This window comes from Halichoerus grypus, chromosome 6 (genome assembly GCF_964656455.1).
Source record: "Halichoerus grypus chromosome 6, mHalGry1.hap1.1, whole genome shotgun sequence".
In the NCBI taxonomy this organism is placed as follows: domain Eukaryota; kingdom Metazoa; phylum Chordata; class Mammalia; order Carnivora; family Phocidae; genus Halichoerus; species Halichoerus grypus.
In genome coordinates, this window is record NC_135717.1 from 104,255,990 (window position 1) to 104,283,197 (window position 27,208).

Sequence of the window (27,208 nt, forward strand, 5' to 3'; positions counted from 1 at the left end):
TACCAGGACCCTGAGATCATGACCTGAGCTGAAACCAAGAGTTGACCACTTAACCAACTGAAACACCCAAATGCCCCCCCGCCCCACTACTGCCAATATTGCACTTTGAAAATGTCATGATCAGTATTGTCAGAGGCTTATTGATTTTTATTCTTTTTAAAAAATCACCTTGTGACTTGTTGAATCTCTACATTTGTGTTCATTATTTTGCTTATTTCACTCTGTCATCACTTCTTTCCTTTGGTTAACTTATTACTCTTGTGATAAATGTGGGGATTATTTCCCAGTCTTTTATTTTATTTTATTTTATTTTATTTTTTAAAAGATTTTAAGTAATCTCTACACCCAACGTGGGGCTCAGACTCACAACCCTGAGATCAAGAGTCACATGCTCTAACAACTGAGCCAACCAGGCACCCCTCCCAGTCTTCTTTTTAAAGTACATTTATTTATGCTATGAATATGCTATGAATTATCCTCAAGTGTTAACGTGAACATGAGTATAAGAGCATGTTATGGACTGAATTGTGGTCCCTCTTTCCCTATTCATAAGTTGAAGCCTTAACCCCTAATGTAACTATTTGGAGATAAGGCCTTTAGGGAGGTAATTAAGGTTAAATGACATCATAAGGGTGGGGCTCTGGTCCAGTAGGACTGGTATCATAAGTAGAGGAAGAGGCACCAGAGAGCACTTTTTCTCTCTGTGTAAGTATAAAGTGCATTCCTTATTTCTCAGTTATTTGGCAATTTCCTACTTACTTTTTTCCCTATAATTTCTAGATTGATTCTACTGTAAATTAATCTGAATTACTGTAATACTTTGAAAATTGAGATTTGTTTATGGCTCAGCTAGATGGTCATATTGGTAAAAATTCCATGTGTGCGTGGAAGGAATGTTTATTCTGCATTTGGGGTGTACTATTATGTTTAAGTTAAGTTTGTTTAATTTTGTGTTTTTAATTTGTCTTCATTTATTATGGTTATGGATTTGACCATTTTTAGATTTATCAATATACTGTTGGTGAGTGTAAATTATTTTAACCTTTTTGGAAGGCCAATTTGTCACTGCTTATGTAAATAATTTTAATGTCCTTTGACACATTGATTTCATTTCTAGGAATTTCCAGAAACATTAGGCAACAAATATAAAAGCATAAATACAAGAATGCTTAGGGTAGGATAGTTGATAAATGCAAAAACTTAAGAAAACCAAATAGAGGACTGTTTAAAAGCCAATAGAGGACTGGTTAAATGGGGATATACCCAGAAACTTTAATGTTATACAGACAATGAAGTTAATATATTTGTAGTGAAATGATAAAGGTGTCCCAGGTATAGTAATGAAAATCAGAAAAAAAGATAAGGTTTTCTTTATGTGTTTGTTTTTTATGTATAAAATCTTCTGAAAGGAAAGGTAACAGTGGACACCCCAGGGAGTTTGATAATGGGGATAGACAATAAGGACTTCTTACCATGTGTTTGAACTTTTGAACCCATGTGAGCATGGGTTACTTAGAATAAAGAGCCTATTAAATAATAGCAGAAAGTAATTGCCACTTCATGTAACAAACAAAATACTATGTAGAATGAATTCCTGTAAAACACCCCAGGAATTTTATTAATCTTTACCATATTTATTGTTGTATTCTCCTTTGCTCTTTTCTTTGTTCCTCTTCCCCGAATTAAAGTTGAATCTTTGGTCTGAGGTGTCTGGAATTAGGATAGACATAGCATTGGTGTTAAGGTAAACTAATTTTCTTGGAAGTGTTACATAAACAAATTTTTAATAAAAGATCTTTATTTCCTTTAGATTCCTGACATTCAAAACAACTGACTTTTAATACACTGCTACTACATCAAATCAACAATGAATTGGAATGCAAAACCAGAGAATGTCACCTTACCACCACAGTATCCTAAAAAGCAGTCATCTTTTTTGGAGCAGGCTTTAATAAATACACTTAACACAACATCTCAGAGTTCTTTAAACTATCCTGGAAGTAACCAAGAAGCATGTATGTTTCTTGGTAATTCAAATCCAGTTTCACAGCCACTGCTAAACATCAGAAATTATACAACTCCTCAGCAAATCCCTATTCCTGATATGCATAATGGGACACTTGTGGCCTCACAAACTTCAGTGGAAAGAATCACATATGCAAATGTTAAAGGATCCAAACAACTAAATCACAATTTGCAAATGTCTTCAGGAGTAACACAAAACATATGGTTGAACTCACCAATGAGGAATTCTATGCTTTCTCCTACAGGGGCAACTGTGTCCCATCAAACTGGTTTTGGAACTAATACACCTAATATACATGCACTACAGAATCCGTTTGTAACATCAGATTCCTATTCTATGCAACTACAAATGATCCCTTCTAATTCTGCAAGAGTTCCTGTAACTTACCCAGGAGCCCCGAGACTTAACCCATCTTTATCAGAACGACAGGTTGATTGGGCACCACAGTATACATCCAGTGGACTGACTTACCCAGATTATAGACCACTTCCAAAGCAATACAGTTACTTACCACGAAGCTTTTTGCAAGATCCTGCTCTTCAGAAACAAAACCCTGTGCCATCTACATCATTGCATATTAAAAATAGTCACCCTCCAGATTCTCCACGGACTTTACAGTCAAAGCAGACTGCAACCATACAGTCCTATCAATATGCAGTTACTCAAACTGACAAAAGACCTCCGCCGCCTCCTTATGACTGTAGATATGCAAGCCAGCCTTTGCAGAGTACTCAGCATGTTATTAAACAGGCTGCTGTGGACGTTCCTCAAATGCACTTACCTGAAATGAGGAAAGACTTCTCTAGAAGCTTTCAACAGCATTGGCAAAACCTTAATGAAACTGTCAGCACCGTTGGCAATTCCTGTAACTTGAAGGTAAATACCAATGTCACTCAGCCTTTTAATGAACCTGTTAGATCTTCTGTGGATGGTGTTCAGACCCTTGCTCAAAGTAATCAAGAGAGAAGAATAGACTCTTGTGATCTTTCAAATCAAGTACTGGACACAAGCGCCACAAAAGAAAAGTTAGTGAGGGATATTAAAACATTAGTAGAAATAAAAAAGAAGTTTTCGGAACTTGCAAGGAAAATTAAAATTAATAAAAATCTTTTGATGGCAGCAGGTTGTATTAAAACAACTGATACCTCTTACAGTGAATTAGCTGCAAATTCTGAAATGTCTCTGAAACAAACTGCCCAAATCCAGTCTGGACCACAGGAGACCCTAGTGACTCCAGAGGATAAACCACCAACCATAATAGAATCTGGAAAAGAAACAAATAGAACACACAGTACAATAAATTCCAACATTCAGGACCCGAAGTGGGGAAATTGTAACCAAGTGAATTCTGTTTTACTAAACTCTGTCTATTCAGAAAAGTTGCCAATGCCAGACCAGTTACATGATTTGAAAGTTAGGACTTCTTTAAAGGCATCAACTGTTGACATTACCCAGGCAACATTAAGTAAGGCCCAGATTTCATCAGGAAATGTCAACGTTGAACTAAACGTGCCAACAAATTCTGAAACAACTTCTGTTCCTCAGTCTACATCCTTTGAGGAATATGTTTCAAAATATCCAAATAAAAATACGCTAATTCTCAGTTTACTTACATGTAGAGATAAACCTCAGGAGAAATTATTAAAAAATGCTAGTGAAACTATTCAGGGTTCTAAACCACATAGTTTTGAAATTAACTCAAATAACCAAATCACTGGTAACCAACCAACTTTGAAAACCATGGAAACTCCAAGTACATGTAATATAAATGCCAAGGTTTTAGACAACTCATTTTGCCTTGAGCATAAATCCTCAGCAAGTGGGGTGTCTTCTAAAAGTGACAATCACTTTCCCATGGAATTGCTAGCAACATGTCTTTCTCTCTGGAAAAAGCAGCCTTCAGAACCTACAGAGGAAAAACAGTATAATGAGTCAAAAAACAGAACAGCAGTTGGAGTTTCAAAACCTGTGGAAACCTGTGATAAGAGTCCATTTTCAGTTGTAGGAAATGCTCAGAATAAGATGATAAACACCTCACAAGAAACAACTTTGTCAATAGTAGTACAGAATTATGAATCTTCCAGTGCAACTGTTACAAAGGGAACAGAACTTCAGGTTGCTATAGTCTCACCCTTAATTCTTTCAGATGTCAAAACATTGTCTGCCAAAGGAATAACACCTGAAGCTGTATCTGAAACACTGTATCCAGTTATTAAGGAAGGCAGTGTTTGTAGCTTACAAAATCAGTTGGCAGAAGATAAAAGTGTTACTGCTGCTCTGAAAGCTAATCTTAAAGAACCGGTAGCAGGTACCACAACAGACACAAAGATGTTCTCACCAATTCAGAAGGAAGAGCAAAGTGAGTCAACTAATTCAGAAGACATACCTAATAGCAATCAAGGAAAGCCTATCAAGTCAGAACCAGATACCCACTGTTCTGTGAGTGAACAGCAAGCCTCATATAAGTCAAGAAACAGTGATCTTGTTAGTGGTGATATGTTACATATTGACAATATTTGTTCTCTTGTTGAAGGTGATACATCTTACAATTCCCAAATAGCAAAGATATTCAACTTGCCTCCTTTGAAAAGGGTTGAGCCACAGAAATCTCTACCCAATCACAAAGTGATTACTAAGGGACAACAAAAAGAGCAAACAGACAGCCTCACTGAATATAAAGACTTTGGTTTTCAAAATGATAATTTTTTACAGTGCACAGATATTTCACGTAAAATAACTGATCAGGTAGAATCTCTGCAACCTCCAGAATCATCATCTTTGAAGTATGTTAAAGCAGATAGTGGAATTCTAGAGGAGAGCAACTTGGACCATATCACTAAAAAAGAAAGCATGGCTAATGATAGGTGTTCATCACCTGCTATTGAGCAGGATAGTTGTCCTCGGGAAGTTGATTCATCCTGCAATTACACTGCCCAAGATCCTGCAAGAAGTGAGATTCTCAGTGATAAGGCATCTGTCTTATACCTACACGATCAGCTGTCAGAACTTTTAAAAGAATTTCCCTATGGTATTGAAGCTGTGAACACACATGAAGGTTCTGTGGCCCAACAGAAAACAAACCAGATCTCAAAAGATCAAACTTGTGATAAAACTGGTTGCGACTCCAAGGGCTCAACAGACCAAATACAAATTACAATATTAAACTCGGAGCAAATGAAAGAATTATTTCCTGAACATGATAATCAACTCTGTGAGGTAGACAAGTTAACAGAACATCAGAAAGAAGAACCTGTAAAAAAAGAAGGGCACAGCCAGTGTGACCCACAAGCAGACACGGATGGAAAGACTGATGATAACTTAATGGATTCAGAGAAAGACGATGTTGGTTGCTGTGCATTGGGGTGGCTGTCTATGGTTTATGAAGGGGTACCCCAGTGTCAGTGTAATTCCATCAACAACTCAACTTCAAAGGAAGAAAAAGGGGAAAATCCGTGTTCTTCGAAGATCAATAGTTGTAATCAAGGAGAAAGAACTTCTGATAGAAATGACCCTGTTGGGTGTAATAGTCCTCTAAATAACAATCTGAAGATTCCTTTGACTTTGCCAGATATGAAAAACCATTTTCCTGAAATAGAGCAAGGCAAAAATAGAAATGATATGCCCAAAACAAAACAAAGGTCACTGAGGACAGAACAAGAATTATTAGGTCCGTTTTTATCTAAAGGTGATAAAAAACTAGATTCCATGCAAAGTCACAAAAGAAAAGGAAAACTGCAGTTTCATGAGATAACTTTTCACACCAGTAATAAAATGACAAAATTTTCTCAAGAGAGCCTGCACCAGAAGTTCATGGCACAAAACTCACGTCCACTAAAAACAAAGGTGGGTTTTTTGACAAATAGAAAAGATCCACGTATGAAGAATGGTTCTTTGGTACAGTCAGTATCCCCAGAGAAAATAAAATTGAAAGCAGGTGGCTTGAGACAAAAAGTTTTGGAAAAAAGGAAGTTAGATGATGGGGGCATACTTGATTCAAAGATAAAGAGGAAGAAATACGATAAGCAAGAGCAGAATAAAAGTGTGGCAGATGGTACCTTTAAATTATGTAATTTTTTGTCAATTCCAAATGAAAGATGTAGGGTTAAAGAAAAGACAGTATCAAATGTTAAGTCCTCAGTCTCCAAGGATAGTTCATCTAAAATTAATAGAGTTCTGACACCAAAGGAGTATTTGCAAAGGCAGAAGCACAAAGAAGCAATGGGTAGCAACGCATCAAAGAAAAGCTATGTGAGGAATGTACCGTGTGATTCTCAATACATGAAGTCCAGTAAACTTTCCATGCAAGTAGGGAGTTGTGAGAAATCAGATGAGAGCCCTAACAGCAGCGTACAGACTTCTAAAGAATCCTTAAATATTTGTTCAAGCCATGGTAAAAACCTCAAGATCCACCATTCTGAGGAGTCCAAAGCATACATTTCAAGGAATGTTAAGGGAATAGTTGGTGGAAAGCAACCTGATAAAATGTGGATTGATAAAACCAAATTAGACAAAAATTTAAGCAGCATAAACAATGAAGTGGAATTCAGTCAAGTGTCTCACCAGTCAAAGGATCAAAGGAAACTGTATCTGAACAGAGTTGCATTTAAGTGCACTGAGCGTGAGAGCATTTGTCTCACAAAATTAGACAGTTCACCCAGGAAGCTTAACAAAGAAGGGAGACCGGAAAATAAACCTCAGAGCCTCTTACCTGTGAAAGATGCCACAGAAAAACCAAGCATGCTGGAATTTAAATTATGTCCAGATGGACTGATTAAGAATACAAATTATGTTGATGACTGGAAGGATCTGCAGCCTCATCCTAGGAAGGAGCAAGCTCCTGTGCAAGGTTTAGTATAATTTTTTTCATGGTGTCTGGAACATTGTCAGGCGTTGTAGGTGAACAAGTGGGTTAGCACTACTTAAGCCATCTGGGTAGCTAGCAAAGACTTAAATGCATTTGCCATTCATTGGTATTTGTTTTTCTAAGTCGATGGTTTGGGCAGTATTTGTTTTAAGTTTATCTCCCCTTTACTGTAAATTGTCCTCAATTTGTACTGATGACGAGGTATAAAAAATTGTAAGGTTTGCCAAATACAGATTTCCTTTTGCACCAAGAAGCCTATATTATGAAAAATGTTCTTTGTGCTAAGTTTGAAAAGTGTTATATGTTACTTCAAGTGTTTTGTTGATTCTCATTTGGACTTGTAATTTCAAAGCCCTGTGAATTTGAAGTTTTGGTCTAAATATGAGGAGATAATCGTTACATATTAGTGAAAACTTTTTATACATATGGAAATGGTTCGACTCATTGTCATCTTTAAAGTAGTTGGTGACTGTGTTACCACAAAAGTTAAAGCGCTACCATGTAATCTACTCTTGAAATGGGAGGACTGTGGAAGTAGTCTTGTCCAGTATTGTTACCAAAGCCAGAGCATAAACATAACTGTCAGCTGCTGAATGATAGAATTTTCAGTGTAGTTTCAGGAAGGAAGGAGAAAATAGAGGACTAATTTTTTGTGATAGTAAGGAAACATTTAGGGGTTGTGGATAATACATATAAAACATTGCGTTGAGAAATTCAGATTGGAGAACTAAAAGATTTGAATGGCAATCTTAATTTCTTCTGTGATGTTGAGATGGTATCTGTTGGGGCACAAAGTTACGATATAAATATAAGGTACCTTTTCTTGAAAGGAGATAGGGATATATAATAGAGTATAAAATTCAGTTTGTAAAGTATCGGTGGTTTCACTTGGCTATGTAAGTAGATCTTTGGAAACTGAGGCATGGGTGTAACAAGAACATTAGAAGTGGGTGGGGGCAATGGGAATGACTTTCTCTGTCTCATGTGCCCTTCAGTACCTTGGGATTGGTTGATGTTCAGCCTAAGTGGGAGAAACATAATTCCATAGTGAAGGTAAACTTTTAAAGCAACTCCTTTATCATTTATGAGATATTCAGGCACTTGAAATGGAAGAAAGCATTTTTTCAGATTTCTTTTAGACTTGCGTTATATGTGAATATATTAATACCTTTTAAAGTCTGTTTTATGCTTAGATGATTTTCCTTCATTATAGTACTAAAAGAGAGATGAATAGCCATTTCTAGAGATCTGAAAATGAATATTTAAATAGTTTCAGGAATAAAAAGTACAAAAGAAGACTGGTTAAGAGGTGTAACTGAGGAGAAAAGGATGCCAGAAGCCAGCCAAGAAATAGGTAAAACATCATCTATTTAAATTTTTATTTTATTAATTGGGCACTTGGTCATGTAGGAAGCTGGATTATAGTTATGAAACTTGTGAAATTTTATTTTTATCCATATTTTTAGTGATTCAATATTTGTGTGTATGAGTGGTAGGAAGATATTTTTTGGTATTTTCTGTCATACTTTGGAGAGGGAAACCATTCGTCTTAACAAAATATTTCTTATCATGAGTTAGGTAAGGGGTTGGCATACTTTTTTTCTATAGGACTAGATAGTAAATATTAGGTTTTGCAGATCATAAGGTCTCCTAAACACTCGTCTGTGACACTGTACTGAGAAAATGGCAGTAGAATAATAAATGAATGAGTATGGACTATGTTTCAATTAAGCTTTACCATATCGGGCTAGAGGCTGGGCTGGGGGGCCTGCAGGCCATGTCCTATTTGCCAGCCTTTGGGTTGGGTGATTTACAAGTAAATCCATTTAAGTCTCAAAACCAGGAAGACAGGGATGTCCCCATTTTATCAGTGGGAGGTTAGATCATTTGACTGAAATTCCATGACTAGTAACTGAATAGGCACTTGAACTGGGTCCCTTCTTTTCAAAGTTAATTAAGTGTGGAATTTGAATTATTTTGATAAGAGACCGAGCCTCCTAGTTAAAATTTATTTCTTTTTGCAGGGAAGGGATTTGGGCTGAGGGCCAACCAGAAAGTATCTGATCTAATTAGTGGAATGATGTACTTGATTTTTAGGGTTTTGCACTGAGAACTACAAGCTAGGGTTCAGGAGTTTTGTCTTCATTTCGGTTAATTGAATATGCAAAGACCAGGGTTTAGAATTCCTTGAAAATGGAGGGAAGCAGAATTTCACCATAAGCAACAATAAAGAATCACATTTCTTTTTTTAATTTATTTTTTATTTTTTTATTAAGTACCATACATTACATCATTAGTTTTTGATGTAGTGTTACATGATTCATTGTTTGTGTATAACACCCAGTGCTCCATGCAGAACGTGCCCTCCTTAATACCCATCACCAGGCTAACCCATCCCCCCACCCCCCTCTAAAACCCTGTTTGTTTCTCAGAGTCCATAGTCTCTCATGGTTCATCTCCCCCTCCAATGTCTCCCCCCCTTCATTCTTCCCCTCTTGCTATCTTTTTTTTTTTTTTTAAGAATCACAATTCTTAGAGGAAGTGTGACAAAGTTGAGAAGAGAGCTTAAATACATAAGCTGTATTCTACAGTGCCTGTAGAAACTGAGTCTACACATTAAAGGTGCATATAGGAAAACACTAAGTTGAATCGAAGACTCAAAGAAGGAAGAAATGCACTCTTAATCAGAAAAGGAAAACAGGTAAAAGAGGGGAAAATGAATTTTAAGAGTCCTGAGAGTAGAAAACACTTCTAAAGTTGGAACACAGGAATTTAAAAATGAGAAAGATGGAAATGGGCATGGAGATTGGGCAAGAAAGGTCCTTGGAAATAGAGACATTACCTCCTAGAGAAGGTGAGAGGCATGATTGCAATCTGAATCTGAAAATACAGATGCCTGCACAGATTGACTAGAAAAGATAGCCACAAATAGGATGAACAATAAACTGAAGTTGAATGAACATCAATGCTCAGAATCATGATGAAAAAAATACAAGTTGGGGCACAAGCTCAAGGAGATCTGAAGCAGGGTAGAGAAAAGCCAAGATACAAGTCACAACTCTGTCAGAAGTGTAAGATCAAATCACTAGGTTGTACCTGAAACTAATATAATATTGTATGTCAATTTTATTTCAATTAAAAAGTAAAGGCAAATAAAATGTACCTGTAATGCAGAAAAGCCTGATGAGATTCAGGGAAAGTATGAAAGACAGAACAAATACCAAGATGAAGAGGTGGACAATGTGAGCCAGCGTGAAGAGAGAGGAAAAAAACAAATGTCATGAACTCCCAAACAGTTGAAAAGAAACTTACTTGATAGCAAAGATTGGAGTGCAGATGGAGCGAGTTGTGAAACTCTATCAAGTCAGGATAAGGTACAGAGAAGAGGAAGTAACAGAATCCATTGGAAAATGACTTAGGGACTCATCTCAGGTATCAGTATTACTGACATCATAAAAGAAAGCTAATGAGGACGTACAAGAATTTGAATCATGTAAAGAACCAAGAGGACAGAATCCTTGCCAGAGCAGCAGAGAAAGGTAAAACAAGACTATTCTCTAGAAAGGAATGGCTAGAGCAGGAAAGGAAACCATGGGAATTCTGAATGGGGAAATGGCTACTGAGAAATAGAAGCACATCTAGAAATGCAAGAAGTAGGAAAAACTGAACCCATCAAAAAGTTAATGAGGCTAATGCAATGCTGAGATGGTCTAACAAAACAGAAAAACTACAGACATGTCTTAGAATACCTAATGTGTAGCAAGGCCAGAATATTAAAAGTCTTTTCCATTCACTGGTTGGAACTGGCTGGTGTTTATGCTTTTTATATTGCTAGTTTAGATAGCTGTTAAAAAGGTCACATTTATAATAGTGTGCAAATGATAGTAGAACAGAATAGGCCAGTGAAGATGGGATGAGATTAGAAAATAATCCCCAAAAGAGAGGCAAGATATCCTGTGTGTATAATTTACCATTCTATAGGTAAAAAGCCATAGTTTTTTGGGGTTTTTTGTTGTTTTTTGTGGGCAGCAAAGCAATGTTTATTGAGTGATAGTACAGGGCTCCAGAAGAGGGAGGGGACCTGAGAGGGTTGCCCAAAAAGCCATAGTTTATCAAACTCCTTGTTCTGATATTTTATCCCAAAGAAGAATGCAGGTTTTCCCTCTCCATTTACATTGATTGTATATTGGTCACTAATACTGAGTAATAAAGTAAATAAAATTTCTGTTTCCTTAGATAATAATGTTTTGGCTAATTCAAGACTCTCCAAGAGAAGCTTCAGTGCAGATGGATTTGAGACACTACAAAATCCAGTAAAAGATTCAAAAGCAATGTTTCAAACCTACAAAAAGATGTATATGGAAAAGAGAAGCAGAAGCCTTGGTAGCAGTCCTTTAAAATAATTTTGAGGCTAATTTTTTTGATGGTTCTGTAATTGGCACCAGAAAATTTCTGCTATTTTCTGTTCAGAATATTTTGCTGGAAATGCTCAGAATTAACCATGATAAAATCTCAAGAGAGTTTGGTTACCACTTAGGTTGTGTATATCATTGAAATTACTTAATTAAAATGGCTTGAGGACCTTACCCATGGGTACCAGACATACGAAATAGATGGTATTTGTCAGGGAAACCACAAGGTATTGAATTTTGACATTATTGAACAAAGTTTACCATTGTTTATTTTGAAATGCTAACTATCCATCCTGAGGGAGGGCTGTTCTCAGTTAAGTACTTGTTTATTTTAGCTGGGACTGTAAATATGTTTTTATTTCTAAAGCTTATTAGCAAAACTTATTTTTTAAAAATTCTCACTGTGAATGTCAAAGTATATTCTTAAGTATTTTATACCTAATTGTAAACATTGTCAGAAGTCTTGTTTTGTACTTGTTAAGCTGGACATAATTTTTGGATAATGTTTAAACATTCATTACTTTTCATACTTGAAATAAACATTTATTTTTAAAATATATATATATGAAATCATAATGGTTTATATTTGATTTTCTACCTCACAACAGGGCACATTTTAGAAGAGTTTTAAAAAGGAGCAGTTTTAGTTAAGCTGTTAGAAGTAAATATTTTCAGGTTGCATTCAGAAGAAGAGCAAACATTTTCCTAGAGTCAGGAAATCGCAAGAAAGCATGGAAGGCAAAATGTTTCTGGGTTTTACTTTATGGCTACTAGAAAAGTGTTAGTTATTTTCATAAAATCTCAATGCTATATGTACAGTTCATATTCATTTTAAAAAATACATTTCTGGGAGTAGGAAGAAATGGGAGTTTAATGAGAGTATAGTTTCAGTTTTGCTATTGTGTGGATATTCTTAATACTACTGACCTGTACACTTAAAAATCCTTAAGATAGTAACTTTTATGTGTACTCTATTACAAGTTTAAAAACTACATTCTGAAGACTTCAGACTTCAGACTTCAGAAGAGCGGGCTTCTCATAAAACACTAAGTAGCTGTGCTCATTTGACTGTTTGATGGTTTCGTGTCAATAAAAGATTCAGTTAGAAAAGCAATGGTTAGGAAAACTGCTAGCACCATAACGCCAGTCAAGGCAATGGCTTCAAACTGTGATAGTCATTATATTGATCATTGTATTCTTTACTGCTGGAAACTCTCAGAATATTTTTTTAAAAGTCTTAATGTCTTTGATAAAATAATGAGACTTGTTAATATTATTAAATCTCAACCCTTGAGTATACATCTTTTAAATATCCTAAGTGATGAATAAGTACACAAATTTTGCATTTCAGAAGAATTTGAAGCAGAGATATACAAGCAATGATGGTACAATGGCCATTGAGGAAAAATGTAATTTTTTGACTTGTAAATTGAACTGGTCCCTTGGGACATCATTTTTACTTGAAGAAATCATTGACATTTTTCTCAACTATGTCATCCTGACTTTTCAAGGAAAATAAAAATATTTGTTGTCAATGCTAAAACTTGAGCTTCCCCAAGATGTTAGGAAAACTTGTATCTGAGACCAAGTTTGATAGCATCCTACTACTAGCTCTCTGATGAGTTCATCAGGAATACTGATGAATGTAATTATTTAAAAAAGAATTTTTAAAGTAGGCTCCACACCAAACATGGGGCTGGAAGTCACAACCCTGAGATCAAGAGTCACATGCTAGTCTACCAGCAGCCAGCCAGGTGCCTCTGAATGTAATTATTTTTGATGTATGCTAAAGTATGTCAATATTTGGAAGATCTGCATAACTTAGTGAACCAATATTTTCTGATGACCAGTGCAAGTTGATAAGAGATCTACTCAGAATGCCAGGTAGACCAATGGATTTTAATAGAAGAATGCAAAAAGATACCTGCCATATCAAGCTTCCCTGTTGGAACTAACCTTTTAGGAAACAATTGTCAGCTTTTGGTGCAGTAACAAAGAAGAATATATGTGATCTCAAAGAGCTGGAGGAACACTCTTATCCATGTAAAAAGCCATCTGTGTGTGTGAGATGGGATTTTCTTGATATACTTGAACCAAGACATAGCTCAACAACAGACTGAATGCACAAGTAGATAAGAGAGTCAACTGAGTTCTATGAAGTAGGACCTTAAAGAGATTTGCAAAAAAGGAAGAAAATGCTAGACTTTTCATGGATTTTTTTTTTGATATATATTTTTCATTAAAATGCTATTTATAAACATGTAATGGAAACACTTGTAAAATGTTTGAATTTTTCCATGGAATAAATACTGATAAATATCTCAATCCCACAGTTTTTAAAATGGTTAAATGCCTCTTAGAGTGGTTATAGTGGTGTGATTCAGGAGCAAGCACAATTAGATGGATATGTTCAGTCTTGCATTGTTGCAAGTACTTTTCCTAAATAATATAAAGCATTTGGTGTTGAATGCAAGTAGTTAAATGTTGAATTGGCTGTTATCATACTTTATAAATGTTTTCATGTTAGGTGTGGCTTTTACATGTTAAGGCTAGAACCTTATAGGTACCAATGAATATTATTTTATGACCTTGAATTTCAAAGGGTTATTTTCAGGACAAGATGAGAGAAGCCTGCATAGACTACGAAAATTATTTTTAAAAAAGGGAAACCTGACTGATTCAGTCCATTAAGGGCTCACCTCTTTAATCTCAGTTCAGGTCTTTATGTCAAGGTTGTCAGTTCAGGCCCCGTGTTGGACTCCACGTTGGTCATGGAGTCTTCTTAAAAAGTAATAATAAGGGGCGCCTGGGTGGCTCAGTCATTACGTGTCTGCCTTCAGCTCAGGTCATGATCCCAGGGTCCTGGGATCGAGCCCCACATCTCCCTAAAAGACTTTTTTTTTTTTTTTACTAATATTATTTTTACTTTTTTTTTAAAGATTTTATTTATTTGACAGAGAGATAGTAAGAGCAGGGGCTCGATCCCACATCAGGGGCCTGAACTGCTCAGCAGGAAGCCTGCTTCTCCCTCTCCCACTCCCCCTGCTTGTGTTCCTGCTCTCACTATCTCTCTCTCTGTCAAATAAATAAAATCTTTTAAAAAAAAGTAAAAATAAAATTAGTAAAATGGGGAGATGAAATGAGAGATAAAAAACAATTACTATAGGGGTGCCTGGGTGGCTCAGTTGTTAAGCGTCTGCCTTCGGCTCAGGTCATGATCCCAGGGTCCTGGGATTGAGCCCCACATCAGGCTCCCTGCTCGGTGGGAAGCCTGCTTCTCCCTCTCCCACTGCCCCTGCTTGGGTTCCCTCTCTTGCTGTGTCTCTGTCAAATAAATAAAATCTTAAAAAAAAAAAAAATTACTATAGAAGTTTTCTTACTGACTTTAGAATGCCTTTTATTATCTCACCACAGCCAGGTTAATGCCTTCTCTTGCCCATTTGTATCTAGATGAAAGTGGCCAAAACCAACTACTGGTCTTACCAACTCATTTTCATTTGAGTTTCTCTTCAAGAGAAGGGTCCAGAGAAAGAAGCACAAATAATGTGTTGTTATTATAATAGAAGCATAAATAATGTTGATTTGTTGTTAACTATTTCCATGTTTAAAGGAATGCATTCAAGGTTCATTTTCTTCTAACTCTAGATATTTAAAAATAGAATTTGGAAAAGTATTTGAAACTCTTACTATATTAAGTTTAGATTGCAGAGCAGAGATTATGGAGTATGAATCAGGATTGCAGTGATCCTTTAGACGTAAATTGAGACTATCACATCAAAACAGCCATCAGGCCATCAGGACTCAAAAAGCCTCTGAAATACTGAAGAAAGCTTGAGATTGACCATCAGATTATTATGCTTCAAGATTGGGAAGGTGCCCTGAGAAGGGTGTGAATAACCTTTAAGAAAGCATTTTGAGGGAAGGTTAAGAATGATACAAGTTGGTAGCATTTTGATAGGCCTGTAATCCTAGTAAACATGCAGTAAATACAGGTAACCAGAAAATAATCAACAAGCCTCGCTGTCCAATATGGTAACTGTTAGCCTTATGTATATGTGTTGAGCACTAGAATATAAAATGTACTAGACAGTTTGGATCTATGGTCTGGAGGAAGAGCCAATAAAACTTGATGGATTGGATAAGGGAGAACAAGAGGGGGGAATCTTCTTTCTGGATTGTGCCACTGAGGGGGTAGAGAGGTGGAAGTCTTTAGGCTGACCAGGAATTGATTTCTTTAAGCATGGGCCAGTTTCCATGGAGCTTTTACCTGGAGGTCAGCCTACAAGGCAACAGTCTTGAGTAAATTAACCCACACCTTTTAGTGGTTGAGTCAACCCAGCATAGTTTCTAGAGAGGAATGGACTCGTACTCAGGACACCATTTTCCCAGACATCATTATTTTCAGAGCTGATATTTCAAGGTAAATTGTTTGTTGGGAGATTTTTTATTACTGATTCAATTTCTTTGCGGGTTATGGGTCTGTTCAGATTTTCTAGTTCTTCCTGTTTCAGTTTTGGTAGAGTATATGTTTCTAGGAATGTATCCATTTCTTTCAGTTTGCCTAATTTGTTGGCATATAATTGTTCATATTCTCTTATAATTGAATTTCTGTGGTGTGTGTTGTGATCTTTCCTCTTTCATGATTTTATTTATTTGGATCCTTTTTTTTTTTTTTTTTAAGTCTGGCCAGGGTTTTATCAATTTTGTTAATTCTTTCAAAGAGCCAGCTCCTAGTTTCATTGATCTGTTCTACTGTTTAATTTCTGTATCATTTATTTCTCTATCATCTAATCTTCTCCTGCTGGATTTAGGCTTTATTTGCTGTTCTTTTTCCAGCTTCTTTAGGTATAAGGTTAGGTTGTTTATTTGACTTTTCTTGCTTCTTGAGGAAGGCCCTGTATTGCTATATACTTCCCTCTTAGGACCGCCTTTGCTGCATCCCAAAGTTTTGGACTGTTGTGTTTTCATTTTCATTTGCTTCCATGTATATTTTATTTCTTCTTTAATTTAATTCTTTAATTCTTCTTTAATTTCCTGGTTGCCCATTTATTCTTTAGTAGCATGTTCTTTAACCTGCATGTATTTGTTGTCTTCCCAAATTTTTTCTTGTGATTCAAGTTTCATAGCACTGTGGTCTGAAACTATTCATGGTATGATCTCAGTCTTTTTGTGCTGGTTGAGGCCTGTTTTGTGACCCAGTATGTGATCTATTCTGGAAAATGTCCCATGTGTACTTGAAAAGAATGTGTATTCTGCTGCTTTAGGATGAAGTGTTCTGAATATACCTGGTAGGTCCATCTGTTCTGGTGTGTCATTCAAAGCCTTGTTGATCTTCTGCTTAGATGATCTGTCCATTGCTGTGAGTGGGTTGTTAAAGTCCCCTACTACTATTGTATTATTATCAATGAGTTTCCTTAAGTTTGTTATTAATTGATTTATATATTTGGCTGCTCCCAAGTTAGGGGCATAAATATATACAATTGTTAAATCTTCTTCTTGGGTAGACTCCTTTGTTATGATACAGGGTCTGTCTTTATCTCTTATTACAGACTTTGTTTATAATCTAGTTTGATATAAGGATGGCTACTCCAGCTTTCTTTTGATGTTTACTAGCATGATAAATTGTTCTCCACCCCCTCACTTTCAATCTGGAGGTGTTTTGGGGTCTAAAATGAGTCTCTTGTAAGCAACATATAGATGGGTCTTGTTTTTTATCCAATCTGATACCCTGTGTCTTTTGATTGGAGCATTTAGTCCATTTACTTTCAGAGTAAGTATTGAAAGATATGAATTTAGTGCCATTGTATTATCTGTAAAGTCACTGTTGCTATAGCCTGTCCCTGTTCTTTCTAGTTTTTGTTGCTTTTGGTCTCTCTCTCCCGTTCAATATGTCCCCTTTAATATTTCTTGCAGAGCTGGTTTAGTGTTCACGAACTCCTTTAGTTTTTATTTGTCTTGGAAACTGTCTCTCCTTCTATTCTGAATGACAGCCTTGCTAGATAAAGTATTCTTGGCTGCATGTTTTTCCCATTTAGCACGTTGAATATTTCTTTCCACACCTTTCTGGCTTGCCAAGTTTCAGTGGACAGCCCTGCTGCTAGCTTCATGTGTCTAGCCTAGTAGATTAAAGACCTTTTGTCTGTATCTGCTTTTAGACTTCTCTTTTAATCTTTGTATTTTGCATGTTTCACTATGATATGTCATGGTGTTGACCTATTTTTGTTGATTTTGAGGGGAGTTCTCTGTGCCTCTTGGACTTGAATGCCTGTTTCCTTCCCCAGATTAGGGAAGTTCTCAGCTGTAATTTGTTCAAATAAACCATCTGTGCCTTTTTGCGCCTCTCTTCTTCTGGGACTCCTATGATATGGAGATTATTTGATTATTTTGCTTTTTGAAATCGCTGAGTTCCCTAAGTCTACCTTTGTGATCTAATAGTTTTCTTTCTTTCTTCTTTCAGCTTCATTATTTTCCATAATTTTACCTATTATCTTCTCTGCTTCTTCAATCCTTGTGATTACATCCAATTGGTTTTGCATCTCAGTTATAGCATTTTTTATTTTAGCCTGACTAGTTTTTAGGTCCTTTATCTCTGCAGCAAGGGTTTCTCTGGTGTCTTCTATACTTTTCTCAAGCCCAGTTAGTGTTCTCATGACTACTAATTATTGTTCTAAATTCTTGTTCATATATATTGCTTATATCTGTTTTGAGCTTGTCCATGGCTGTGATTTCTTCTTGACCTTTCTTTTGGGGAGAGTTCCTCCATCTTGTCATTTTGGGTAAGTTCCTGTCTTTTGCGTGTTATGAAAACTTGTTAGGTTTCCTGCACCTGGGAGTAATGCTATGTTAAAAAGGGGTCATTCACTGTCCAGGGCCTGGCACTTCAGGAAGTGTTTCTGGTGTATGCTGTGTGCACTCTGCTGTTGTATTTTGGCTGCTCTTTCCCTCTGGTCAGGCCTCTGCAGAGTTCCTCCTTGCTTGCAGTGGGAGTATTTGGACCTTTAACTAGGTGTGCTTTGATTTGTTTGTTAAAATAAGCCTGGAAAAAAAGAAAAGGAAAGAAAAAGAAAAACCCTGATCCAAAAAAAAAAGAGAAAAGGAAAAGGAACAACAACAAAAAACCAAATAGACAATCAAAACCTAAAAGTCTGATTCCAAAGAAAAAGAAAGGAAAAAAAGAAAAAGAAAAATAGAATCTTGATCCAAAAAATAGACAAGGAAATGGAAAAAACTAAGAAACAAAAACTATAAGCCTGATTCCCAAGGAAAAGAAAGGAAGAAACAAAAAAGAAAAAAAGAAGTCTGGTCCAAATAAAAGAAAAGGAAATGGAAAAAAACAAACTAACAAACCAAAAACTATGAGCCTGATTCTAAAGGAAAAAAAGAAGAAAATATATAGCCTGGTCCTATTTCCAGCAGAACTGAAGGTGACACTTTGAAGCAGTCTATGATCAGTAGACTTGGTGCATGCAGGGTGCTGCCTATGCTGGTCTTCCAGGGGTTAGGCCCGCCATGCTGGCTCAAAGTCAGTCCTGCCCCAATAAATATGCCCTTGCCAGGCACAGGGGAACGGGGTTTGGTGTAAGTGGCTCCCGCCTTCACTGGGGGATGCTCTGTTATTCTGTGAAGTCTGACCGTGTTGGTGGCGAGGGTAAAATGGTGCCACCGCACTCTCTCCTCCCTGGACAGGGGATCTCACAGCCCCTGCTGTTCAGGAAGCCCTCACAGAAAATCCCGGGCCATCAGTGCTCCCAGCGCCACAGCTCTCCTGAGTTTTATCTTTGGCGTACAGCTGGGATTCAAACTCCACATCTTAAAGGACCTGGCACCACGCAGATCTGCTCTCTCCTCTTGGTAGAGCCTCCCCATCGTGCTGTGACTAGTGTCCTTTGTCCCAGAAAAACTGTCCACGCCTGTGTAGGGCGTGGAATCTATGTTGTAGCACCACAAAAAGCAGCGACCAGGTTACACCCTTGGCGTGCACTTCTGTCCCCTGCCAATGAAAGGCCGTTTGCTGGTGCCTGCAGGGTTTTGTCCTGGAAGAGGCAGTACACCTTCTTCCAAATGTACTCCAGGAAGGGGAACGTTCCTTCCCAGTGCGACCCAGGAGATCCCTACACCACTTTGTGCATTCTCTGACCTGTGCTCTCCTTCTCCCCAGGAGTGCGTGCCACAGCTCCACTCAGGCAAAAGTTGTGCACTTCCAAAACCTCAAAGTTTGAGCAACACACACTTTTTGCAGAACACCTGTGATCCTCACTTCCCGTTCCTCCCCAGTCCCTGGTCCAGAGAGGTTTTCTTCTTGTGTGAACCCAACATTGTACCTCTCTCAATCCCTCTCTGTTTCCCCACGGAAAGGGCTCCCTCCCCTCTATGGCACGGCAGGTTTTCTCTCCCCCAGTTCATTTCCACATACCTTACTCCTGTCATGCTGTCTCCCTCCAACTGTGGAGATCCTTCTTACAATCCTCCAATCAATTTCCTGGATGTTCCGAGTGGGCTGCACTCAATACAGCTGTGTTTGAGGAGCGAGGAAAGCCCAGGGGCCGCTACTTCTCTGCCATCTTAACTCCTGATGATTGTTTAAGTTCTTTATATATTTTGGATATTAATCTTTTATCAGATATATCATTTGCAAATACCATCTCCCATTCAATAGGTTGCCTTTTAGTTTTGTTGATGGTTTGCTTTGCTGGGCAAAAGTATTATATTTTGGTGTAGTTCCAATAGTTTATTTTTGCTTTTATTTCACTTGCCTGACAAGACATATCTAGAAAAATATTGCTAAGGCTGATGTCAAAGAAATTACTGCCTATGTTTTCTTCTAGAAGTTTTATGGTTTCAGCTCTCACTTTCAGATCTTTAATCCATTTTGAGTTTATTTTTGTGTATGGTATAAGAAAGTGGTCTGGTTTCATTCTTCTGCAGGCAGCTGTCCAGTCTTCCTAGCAGCATTTAATGAAGAGACTGTCTTTTCCCTAAGAATAACTCTTTTTTTTTTTTTTTTTTTAAGTAGACTTCATGCCCAGCATGGAACCCAATGCGGGGCTTGAAGTCATGATCCTGAGATTAAGACCCGAGCTGAGGTCAAGAGTTGGATGCCTAACCAACCAAACCACCCAGGTGCCCCCTCCCCAAGAATAACTCTTTTATATAGCCTTTGAGTTAGTATACTCCAACATCCTATAGACTGTTCTTTTATGAAAAAATTCTTGGATATGATTAAATGTGAAGCAGAGAGAGAGCACTGATTCATTCACCTGTGTAGCAGCTACAACCTGGTGTAGTCCAGACAGGGCAAAACCAGCACTAAGTAACTAGCCAAATCTGTGTAGAGATTGTCCTATTTGGTTTGATAGACCTTCAGGAACCTTGTCTGTTGGCTAGTTAAGAGAAGATCACCGGCTACTCCTACTTTGGAATAGAAGCACTTCGATAGTGGCATCGTCCAATAGTTCTGTATCTATAAGGTCTAGCACTGTAGCTGCTAGCCACCTGTGTCTATTAAGGAACTGAATTTTTAATTTTATTTAATTTTAATTAATTTAAAGTTAAATAGCTACATGTGGCTATTTGACCACAGTCCCTTCTTGGATAGTACAGTGTTAACAGAGTGGGTGGCAAATTTCCACAAGTGTATTTCTCTGTCACTGGGATCTGCATAGGCTTGTGCAGGTTATCAGTGGGACCCTGGTAGGGCCTGTCTGAGGCCTTGTCTGAGATTCCATGTGGGCTGACTCAGCACATGGCTGCTCTCTGGCCTCTGGATTATAATTCTTTCAGCCTCTAGGACATGGACATATAACAATGAATATACCTGCTTGTAGCTTAGACATCTGCCTTCGAACATTTTCCTTTCTTTTATAGAGTGAAATTTGTCATCTTGATACCCTGTAGAACATTGGTCCATTTCTGTGATGATATTATGCTAACTGGACCTGACAGAAAAGAATAAGCATTCTATAAGATTTAATAAAACATGCATGCCAGAGGATGGAAATAAATGTTATAAAAAATTCAAGGACTTCCACATTAATGAGATTTTGGGGATCTGACTATAGCCTGGCACAAGTCATACCACCCACTACAAAGAAAGAGGCACAGTGTTTGAAGAACCTCTGTGGGGTTTGTGGGCAACATACACTATATATGGATATGCTGCCCTAAGTAATTTATAATGTAATTCACATAACTCCAGATTTATAGTGGCCTCACACAAGAGAGGGCCCTATAGCATATGCAGGCTATGGTGCAAGCTGCCCTGCCCCTCAGGCCTGATGGCCCAGAGGGCCAAATGGTACAGGGAATTTCTGTGGTATATGAAGCCTCTCAAAAACCGTTTTGTTTTTGTTTTTGTTTTTTTTTAGGAGAATCCTAGCATCATGCCCTGTTTTGCTGACAAGTATTCTCCATTTGAAAAGAAGTTCCTATGTCGCTACTTAGGACATAACGACTATGCAGCCTGAACTGTCCATCATGATGGGGTGCTCTCTGATTCACAAAACTATATAACTGGGGTGGGGGCGCTGGGTGGCTCAGTTGGTTAAGCATCTGACTCTTGATTTCAACTCAGGTCATGATCCTCAGGTCCTGGGATCGAGCCCCATGTCAGGCTCTACACTCAGGGGAATCTGCTGGAGATTCTCTCTCTCTCTCTGCCCCTCCCCCCCCCTTGCACATGTGTGCTCACTCTCTCTCTCAAATAAATCTTTTTTATATATATATATATATATATAATATATATAATTGGATTGGTGCTGCAGCATTTCATTATTAAATGAAAATAGTGTATTCGTTACAATCCAAGCAGATCTTAAGGCATAATTAAAACATACAGTCAAGTCATCCCAGTGTTCTGTCATACCTGGGGCTTTCTGCTTCTCTGGCTTTCCTCTGTCCACACATTCGGCTGCATGAGGAGTGAACCAAAGGAAAGTAAGGTCCTGGTTTATGAATTGGTTTGTACAGTATGTTGACTCCAGCCAGAACTATCTGATAGTCCTATGTAGAGATGATACTAAAAGACAGTGATAAAGCCAGTCTCACTATGGTCTGCCATAGTGGAGGAACATATGTTTCATAGTTTCAGGAACAGATGAAAATAATTCTTTTAAGCTTTTGAGTTACTTATACTGAAAACCCCACAGCCTTTATAAGAGCAAATTCTTGGGTGTGATTAAATGTGAAGTTGAGACAAAGCACTAGTTCATTCACCTTCATAGCATCTACAGACTGACTAAATAGGCAAAAAAAAAAACATTAAATAACTGTCCGAACATATATACACAATTCCCTATCTGGTTTGATAAACTATTAAGCAAGAACCAAAGTAACTGAGGAGCCAGTGCATCTGGTTATCAACTTTGGACTTAGGTGGATAGACATTCTGATGTATGAGTCAATATTAATTCATGGACAGTGGCTAATGGGTTGACCTGCTGGTCAGAAACTTAGAACAAGATTGACACATTGGTGTTAAGGAAGTCTGGGGGGAAAATCATGTGGAAGACCTCTCAGAATGTGCATGGTATGACAAATCTGCAACCCATATCAGTGCCCATCAGAGGGCATCCACTGCAGAGTAGGCTCTCAATAATCAGATGGATAGTTTATCCAGTCCCTTGGGTCATTCAACCTCTTTCACCAGCCATCCTGCTGTTTGCTTAATAGGCCCATTTATAAAGTGAGATGGCAACAGGGAAGGAGGCTCTGCATGGACTTCTCACTTCTGCCTCTGCTAGGTACCCACGTGCTTTGAGTCAGAGACATGCTGAGTCCCTGACAGAGCACACCATTCTCCAAGGAACTGATGAGCTACTTGGAGGCAGATTGATGCATTGGACATTTTCCATAATGGAGGGAGGAGCAATTTGTCCTCTTGGGCATAGAAACATATTTCAGATATGGCTTACCTTTCCTGCCCCAAATGCTTCTACCAGCACTAAACAGAAGGCCTTATTCATTGCTATTCATGTTCCATACAAGTCATCTCAGACCAAGGAACATATTTACAGAGAAGGATGGAATGCAGTGGAATTATACTCACAAGATTCACCAACATTACCACAAGCCCCAAGCCAGCATCTCGCTTGACAAAATGGTAGAATGGCCTGCTAAAAACTCAGTTACTATACGAATAAAAGAAAATTACCTTACAGGATTGGGGTGCTGTTGTACAGGATGAATAACTGACTTAAATCAGCAGACAGTATATGGTGACATCTCCCTCATAGCCAAATACATGAGCCCAGGAACCAAGGGGTGGAAGTCCAGAATGGTTCTATTCAGTTTTTTCCTTGTTTTTAAAAAAATTGAGATGTAATTCACATATACATCTAAAGTGTACAATGCAGTGATTTTTTTAAAGTATATTCACAAAGTGCAACCATCACCACTATCTGATTCCAGAACACTGTCATTATCTCTAAAAGATGCTGGTACCCTTAGTGGTGTCCCTCAATTTCCCCTCCCCCCTAGCCCCAGGTAATCACTCATCTATTTTCTGCCTCTGTGGATTTGCCTGTTCTGGGTATTTCTTATGAATGAAATGATATAATATGTGGCCTTTATATATATGTGGCTCCTTTCATTTAGTAAGATGTTTTCAAAAGTTCATCCATGTTGTAGAATGTATCAATACTTCATTCCTTTTTATGGCTGAATAATATTCCATTGTATGGCCTTTTACTTTTATTTTATTATTATAATTATTATTTTTAAGTAATCTCTACACCCAAAATGGGGCTTTAACTTACAACCCTGATATCAAGAGTTGCATGCTCCACCAATGAGCCAGCCAAGCACCCCCATGGCCTTTTACCTTTATTTTATTTTTAATTTTAATTTTTTTTTCAAATTTTTGTTTAAATTCTAGCTAATTAACGTATAGTGTAATATTGTCTTCAGGAGTAGAATTTAGTGATTTATCACTTATGTATAATACCCAGTACTCATTATAACAAGTGCCCTCCTTAATACCCATCACTCATTTAGCCCACCCCCCACCTACCTCTCCTCAGCAACCCTCAGTTTGTTCTCTATTGTACAGAGTCTCTTATGGTTTGTTTCCCTCTCTCTCTTTTTTTTACCCCCTTCCCATATGTTCATCTGTTTTGTTTCTTAAATTCCACATATGAGTGAAATCATATGGTATTTGTCTTTCTCTGACTTTATTTGCTTAGCATAATACACTCTAGCTCCATCCACGTCACTGCAAATGACAAGATTTCATTCCTTTTGATGGCTGGTTAATATTCCATTGTATATATATACCATACCTTTATCCATTCATCAGTCAGTGGACATTTGGGCTCTTTCCATAGTTTGGCTCTTGTTGATAGGCCTTTTGTTTTTAAGCATAATAATCCACTTAAGGAAGATTTTCTTCCCAATCTGTAATCATTGGGTTCAGTGGGTTTGAAGGTTCCAATGTCCAGTGAAAGAATATTCCACTAGTGAACACTGACATAGTTCTAGTATTTTGGTAGCTGGTACTCCCTCCTACCATTTTGGGTTCCTCATGCCACTTAAATGCTAAGCAGTGAAAAAGGGGTCACTGGTGGGTGATTGATCCTGGTTACCAAGGGGAAATTGGGTTGCTGCTGGCTAATGAAGGAAGGCGGTCAGTCCAAGTCTGCAACCCATGGAAATGGGGATGAGGGAACAGATTTAAGAAATGCAGAGGAGGTTATATTGTCAAGACTTTGTGATTGATGAGGTGTAGGGATTGAGGACAAGGAAGGACTGCTGATTTAGTGGCTCTTTAAGTTTCTGTATCTTTTTTTTTTCTATCCATTTTTGTATTAGTTACTAGGAGAAAAGTGACAAAATAACCAACAATAATTATGAAATACTCAAATCCTCTCTGTTTTGTCACTTTTGTTTTCTTTTTTTCTTTAAAGATTTTTATTTATTTGGGAGAGAGAGAGAGAGCAGGAACTGGGTGGGGGGAGGGGCAGTGGGAGAGGGAGAAGCAGACTCTCTGCTGAGCAGGGAGCCTGATGTGGGGCTCGATCCCAAGACCCCGGAATCATGACCTGAGCTGAAAGCAGAAGCTTGACCAGCTGAGCCACCCAGGCACCCATCACTTTTGTTTTCATGTAACAGTCTGTTTTGAGACTGTTATTAGGTGCATATATGTTTGTATTGTTATGTCTTCTTGATGAATTGATTCTCTTTTTGTTGTGAACTATATCTCTATCTCTGCTAATATTCCTCATCCTTAGGTCTACTTATCTGATATACACAGCCAGTCCAGCTTTCTTATGACTAGCGTTTGCATGGTGTAACTTTTTACACTTTTTTAACTTATTTGAGTCTTCATTATTTAAAGACTTTCTAGCATATGAACAACATACAGCAGCATATATATTTAATATTACTTTTGTTCTTCATATATTGAGATAGTAATCCTTTGCCATACTTGCTGCAGTTATTTTTCTGAACTATATTTCATTGATCTCTTGTATTAGTGAATTTTTTAAAAAGTTTTATTTAAGTAATCTCTACATGCCCTATGTGGGGTTCAAATTCATGACCCCGAAATCAAGAGTCTCATGCTCTTCCTACTGAGCCAACGAGGTGCCCCTTAGTGGATTTTAAAAGGAGAATTCTTTAAAAGAAAAGTGGAAATTGAGACTACCTGCCTAATTCTTTCTTCCAGTATAATCTTGCCCAGGAATATAAAACTGTAAAGAATACGTAACTTCACTATTTACCTTAGGATATGCTTGCCAGTCAGTGTATCTGGGAAGATCATCTGTAGGAACAGCTCTCCTATTAAGATAACCCCTTGCTCACCTGGAAAAGAGCTTGCTTCTCTGACAACAGTTTGCTATCAAAAATTACTTTAAAATCCTCACTTTGCTGTCATAAACTTTTCCCAGTTCCAACCAGGTCTGCACCTGGAAGGACCTTCTTCAAACCACTAGAATCTAGACCTTCAAAGCCTTAATCCGTAACCCTTCCTTAATCCACCCACCTCCCCTCCTGAGTCACAATTGAGTCAAGGTGGCACTGCCCTCTGCTGCAGTAAATTTAATAAACCCAACTTTGAGTAGATTTCTCTGGTGGTCTGGTGGGAAGTTGACAAAATTTTGAAAACAAAATGGGCATTTTTGTACAATTTGTAGGCAAATAAAATTCTCTGTCAAACACTGAATTTTATGATCCAATCCTACTTCATTTTTTCTTACTGCTCACTTATCTAAACCAGATTAAAATGACAATACTTGTTTGGAGCCAACCAAAATAATAAAAATCTATGAACATTGTTAAGATCAGAGTTTTATTTTGCCAAATAATTATTAGTAGGCTGTCAATATAAAGCATAAATATTTGTAATCAAGATTAAGACTGTATCTTTTCTTTTTTTTTTTTTTTTAATTTATTTATTTGGCAGAGAGAGACACAGCGAGAGAGGGAACACAAGCAGGGGGAGGGGGAGAGGGAGAAGCAGGCTTCCCGCTGAGCAGGGAGCCCGATGCGGGGCTCGATCCCAGGACCCTGGGACCATGACCTGAGCTGAAGGCAGACGCTTAACGACTGAGCCACCCAGGCGCCTCCAAGACTGTATCTTTTCAATGAAGAAGCTACACAGTTACTTTTACCTCTGCTTTTGCATCTACAGTATTCCTAGTTCCTTTAGCTGAATGTGGTCATTTATGGAAAATAGACTATGGTTGGGTTTGTTACACTTTGAATCTCAGAGCAACGTCTTTAGAGTACAAATCTTGCCAGCCCTCTGTGTAAGATCTTCATTGACCTGGCATTGCTCCGAAGGTAATTTCAACGTCCTTCATACAGGGAAAAGGCACTGCATCCTCTGGCTCTTGCCTACCTGTCAATTTTCAGGTCTCACCAATTCGATCTCTCTCACTGTTTCCCAATGCCCAAGCTTCCCTCCTTTCT

General features: G+C 37.8%; 1 protein-coding gene across 18 annotated transcripts in view; it reads left to right on the forward strand.

Moving 5' to 3' along the window:
* RESF1 (retroelement silencing factor 1) overlaps positions 1-26,459 on the forward strand; it is a 43,130-nt gene extending 16,671 nt beyond the window's left edge. For 13 of the 18 annotated variants that reach the window (XM_036086955.2, XM_036086961.2, XM_036086960.2 and 10 more), the window contains 3 exons: positions 1,811-6,872; positions 8,161-8,244; positions 11,127-11,861. In XM_036086955.2, coding sequence (XP_035942848.1) covers positions 1,868-6,872; positions 8,161-8,244; positions 11,127-11,293 — 5,256 coding nt within the window. In that variant the 5' untranslated portion in view covers positions 1,811-1,867 and the 3' untranslated portion in view covers positions 11,294-11,861. Of the gene's footprint in view, positions 1-1,810; positions 6,873-8,160; positions 8,245-9,411; positions 10,109-11,126; positions 11,862-21,666 lie in introns of those variants that run through there. The other 5 variants (XR_013449136.1, XM_036086971.2, XM_036086970.2 and 2 more) reach the window with 5 other exon arrangements.
* The last annotated feature ends 749 nt before the right edge of the window (positions 26,460-27,208 follow it).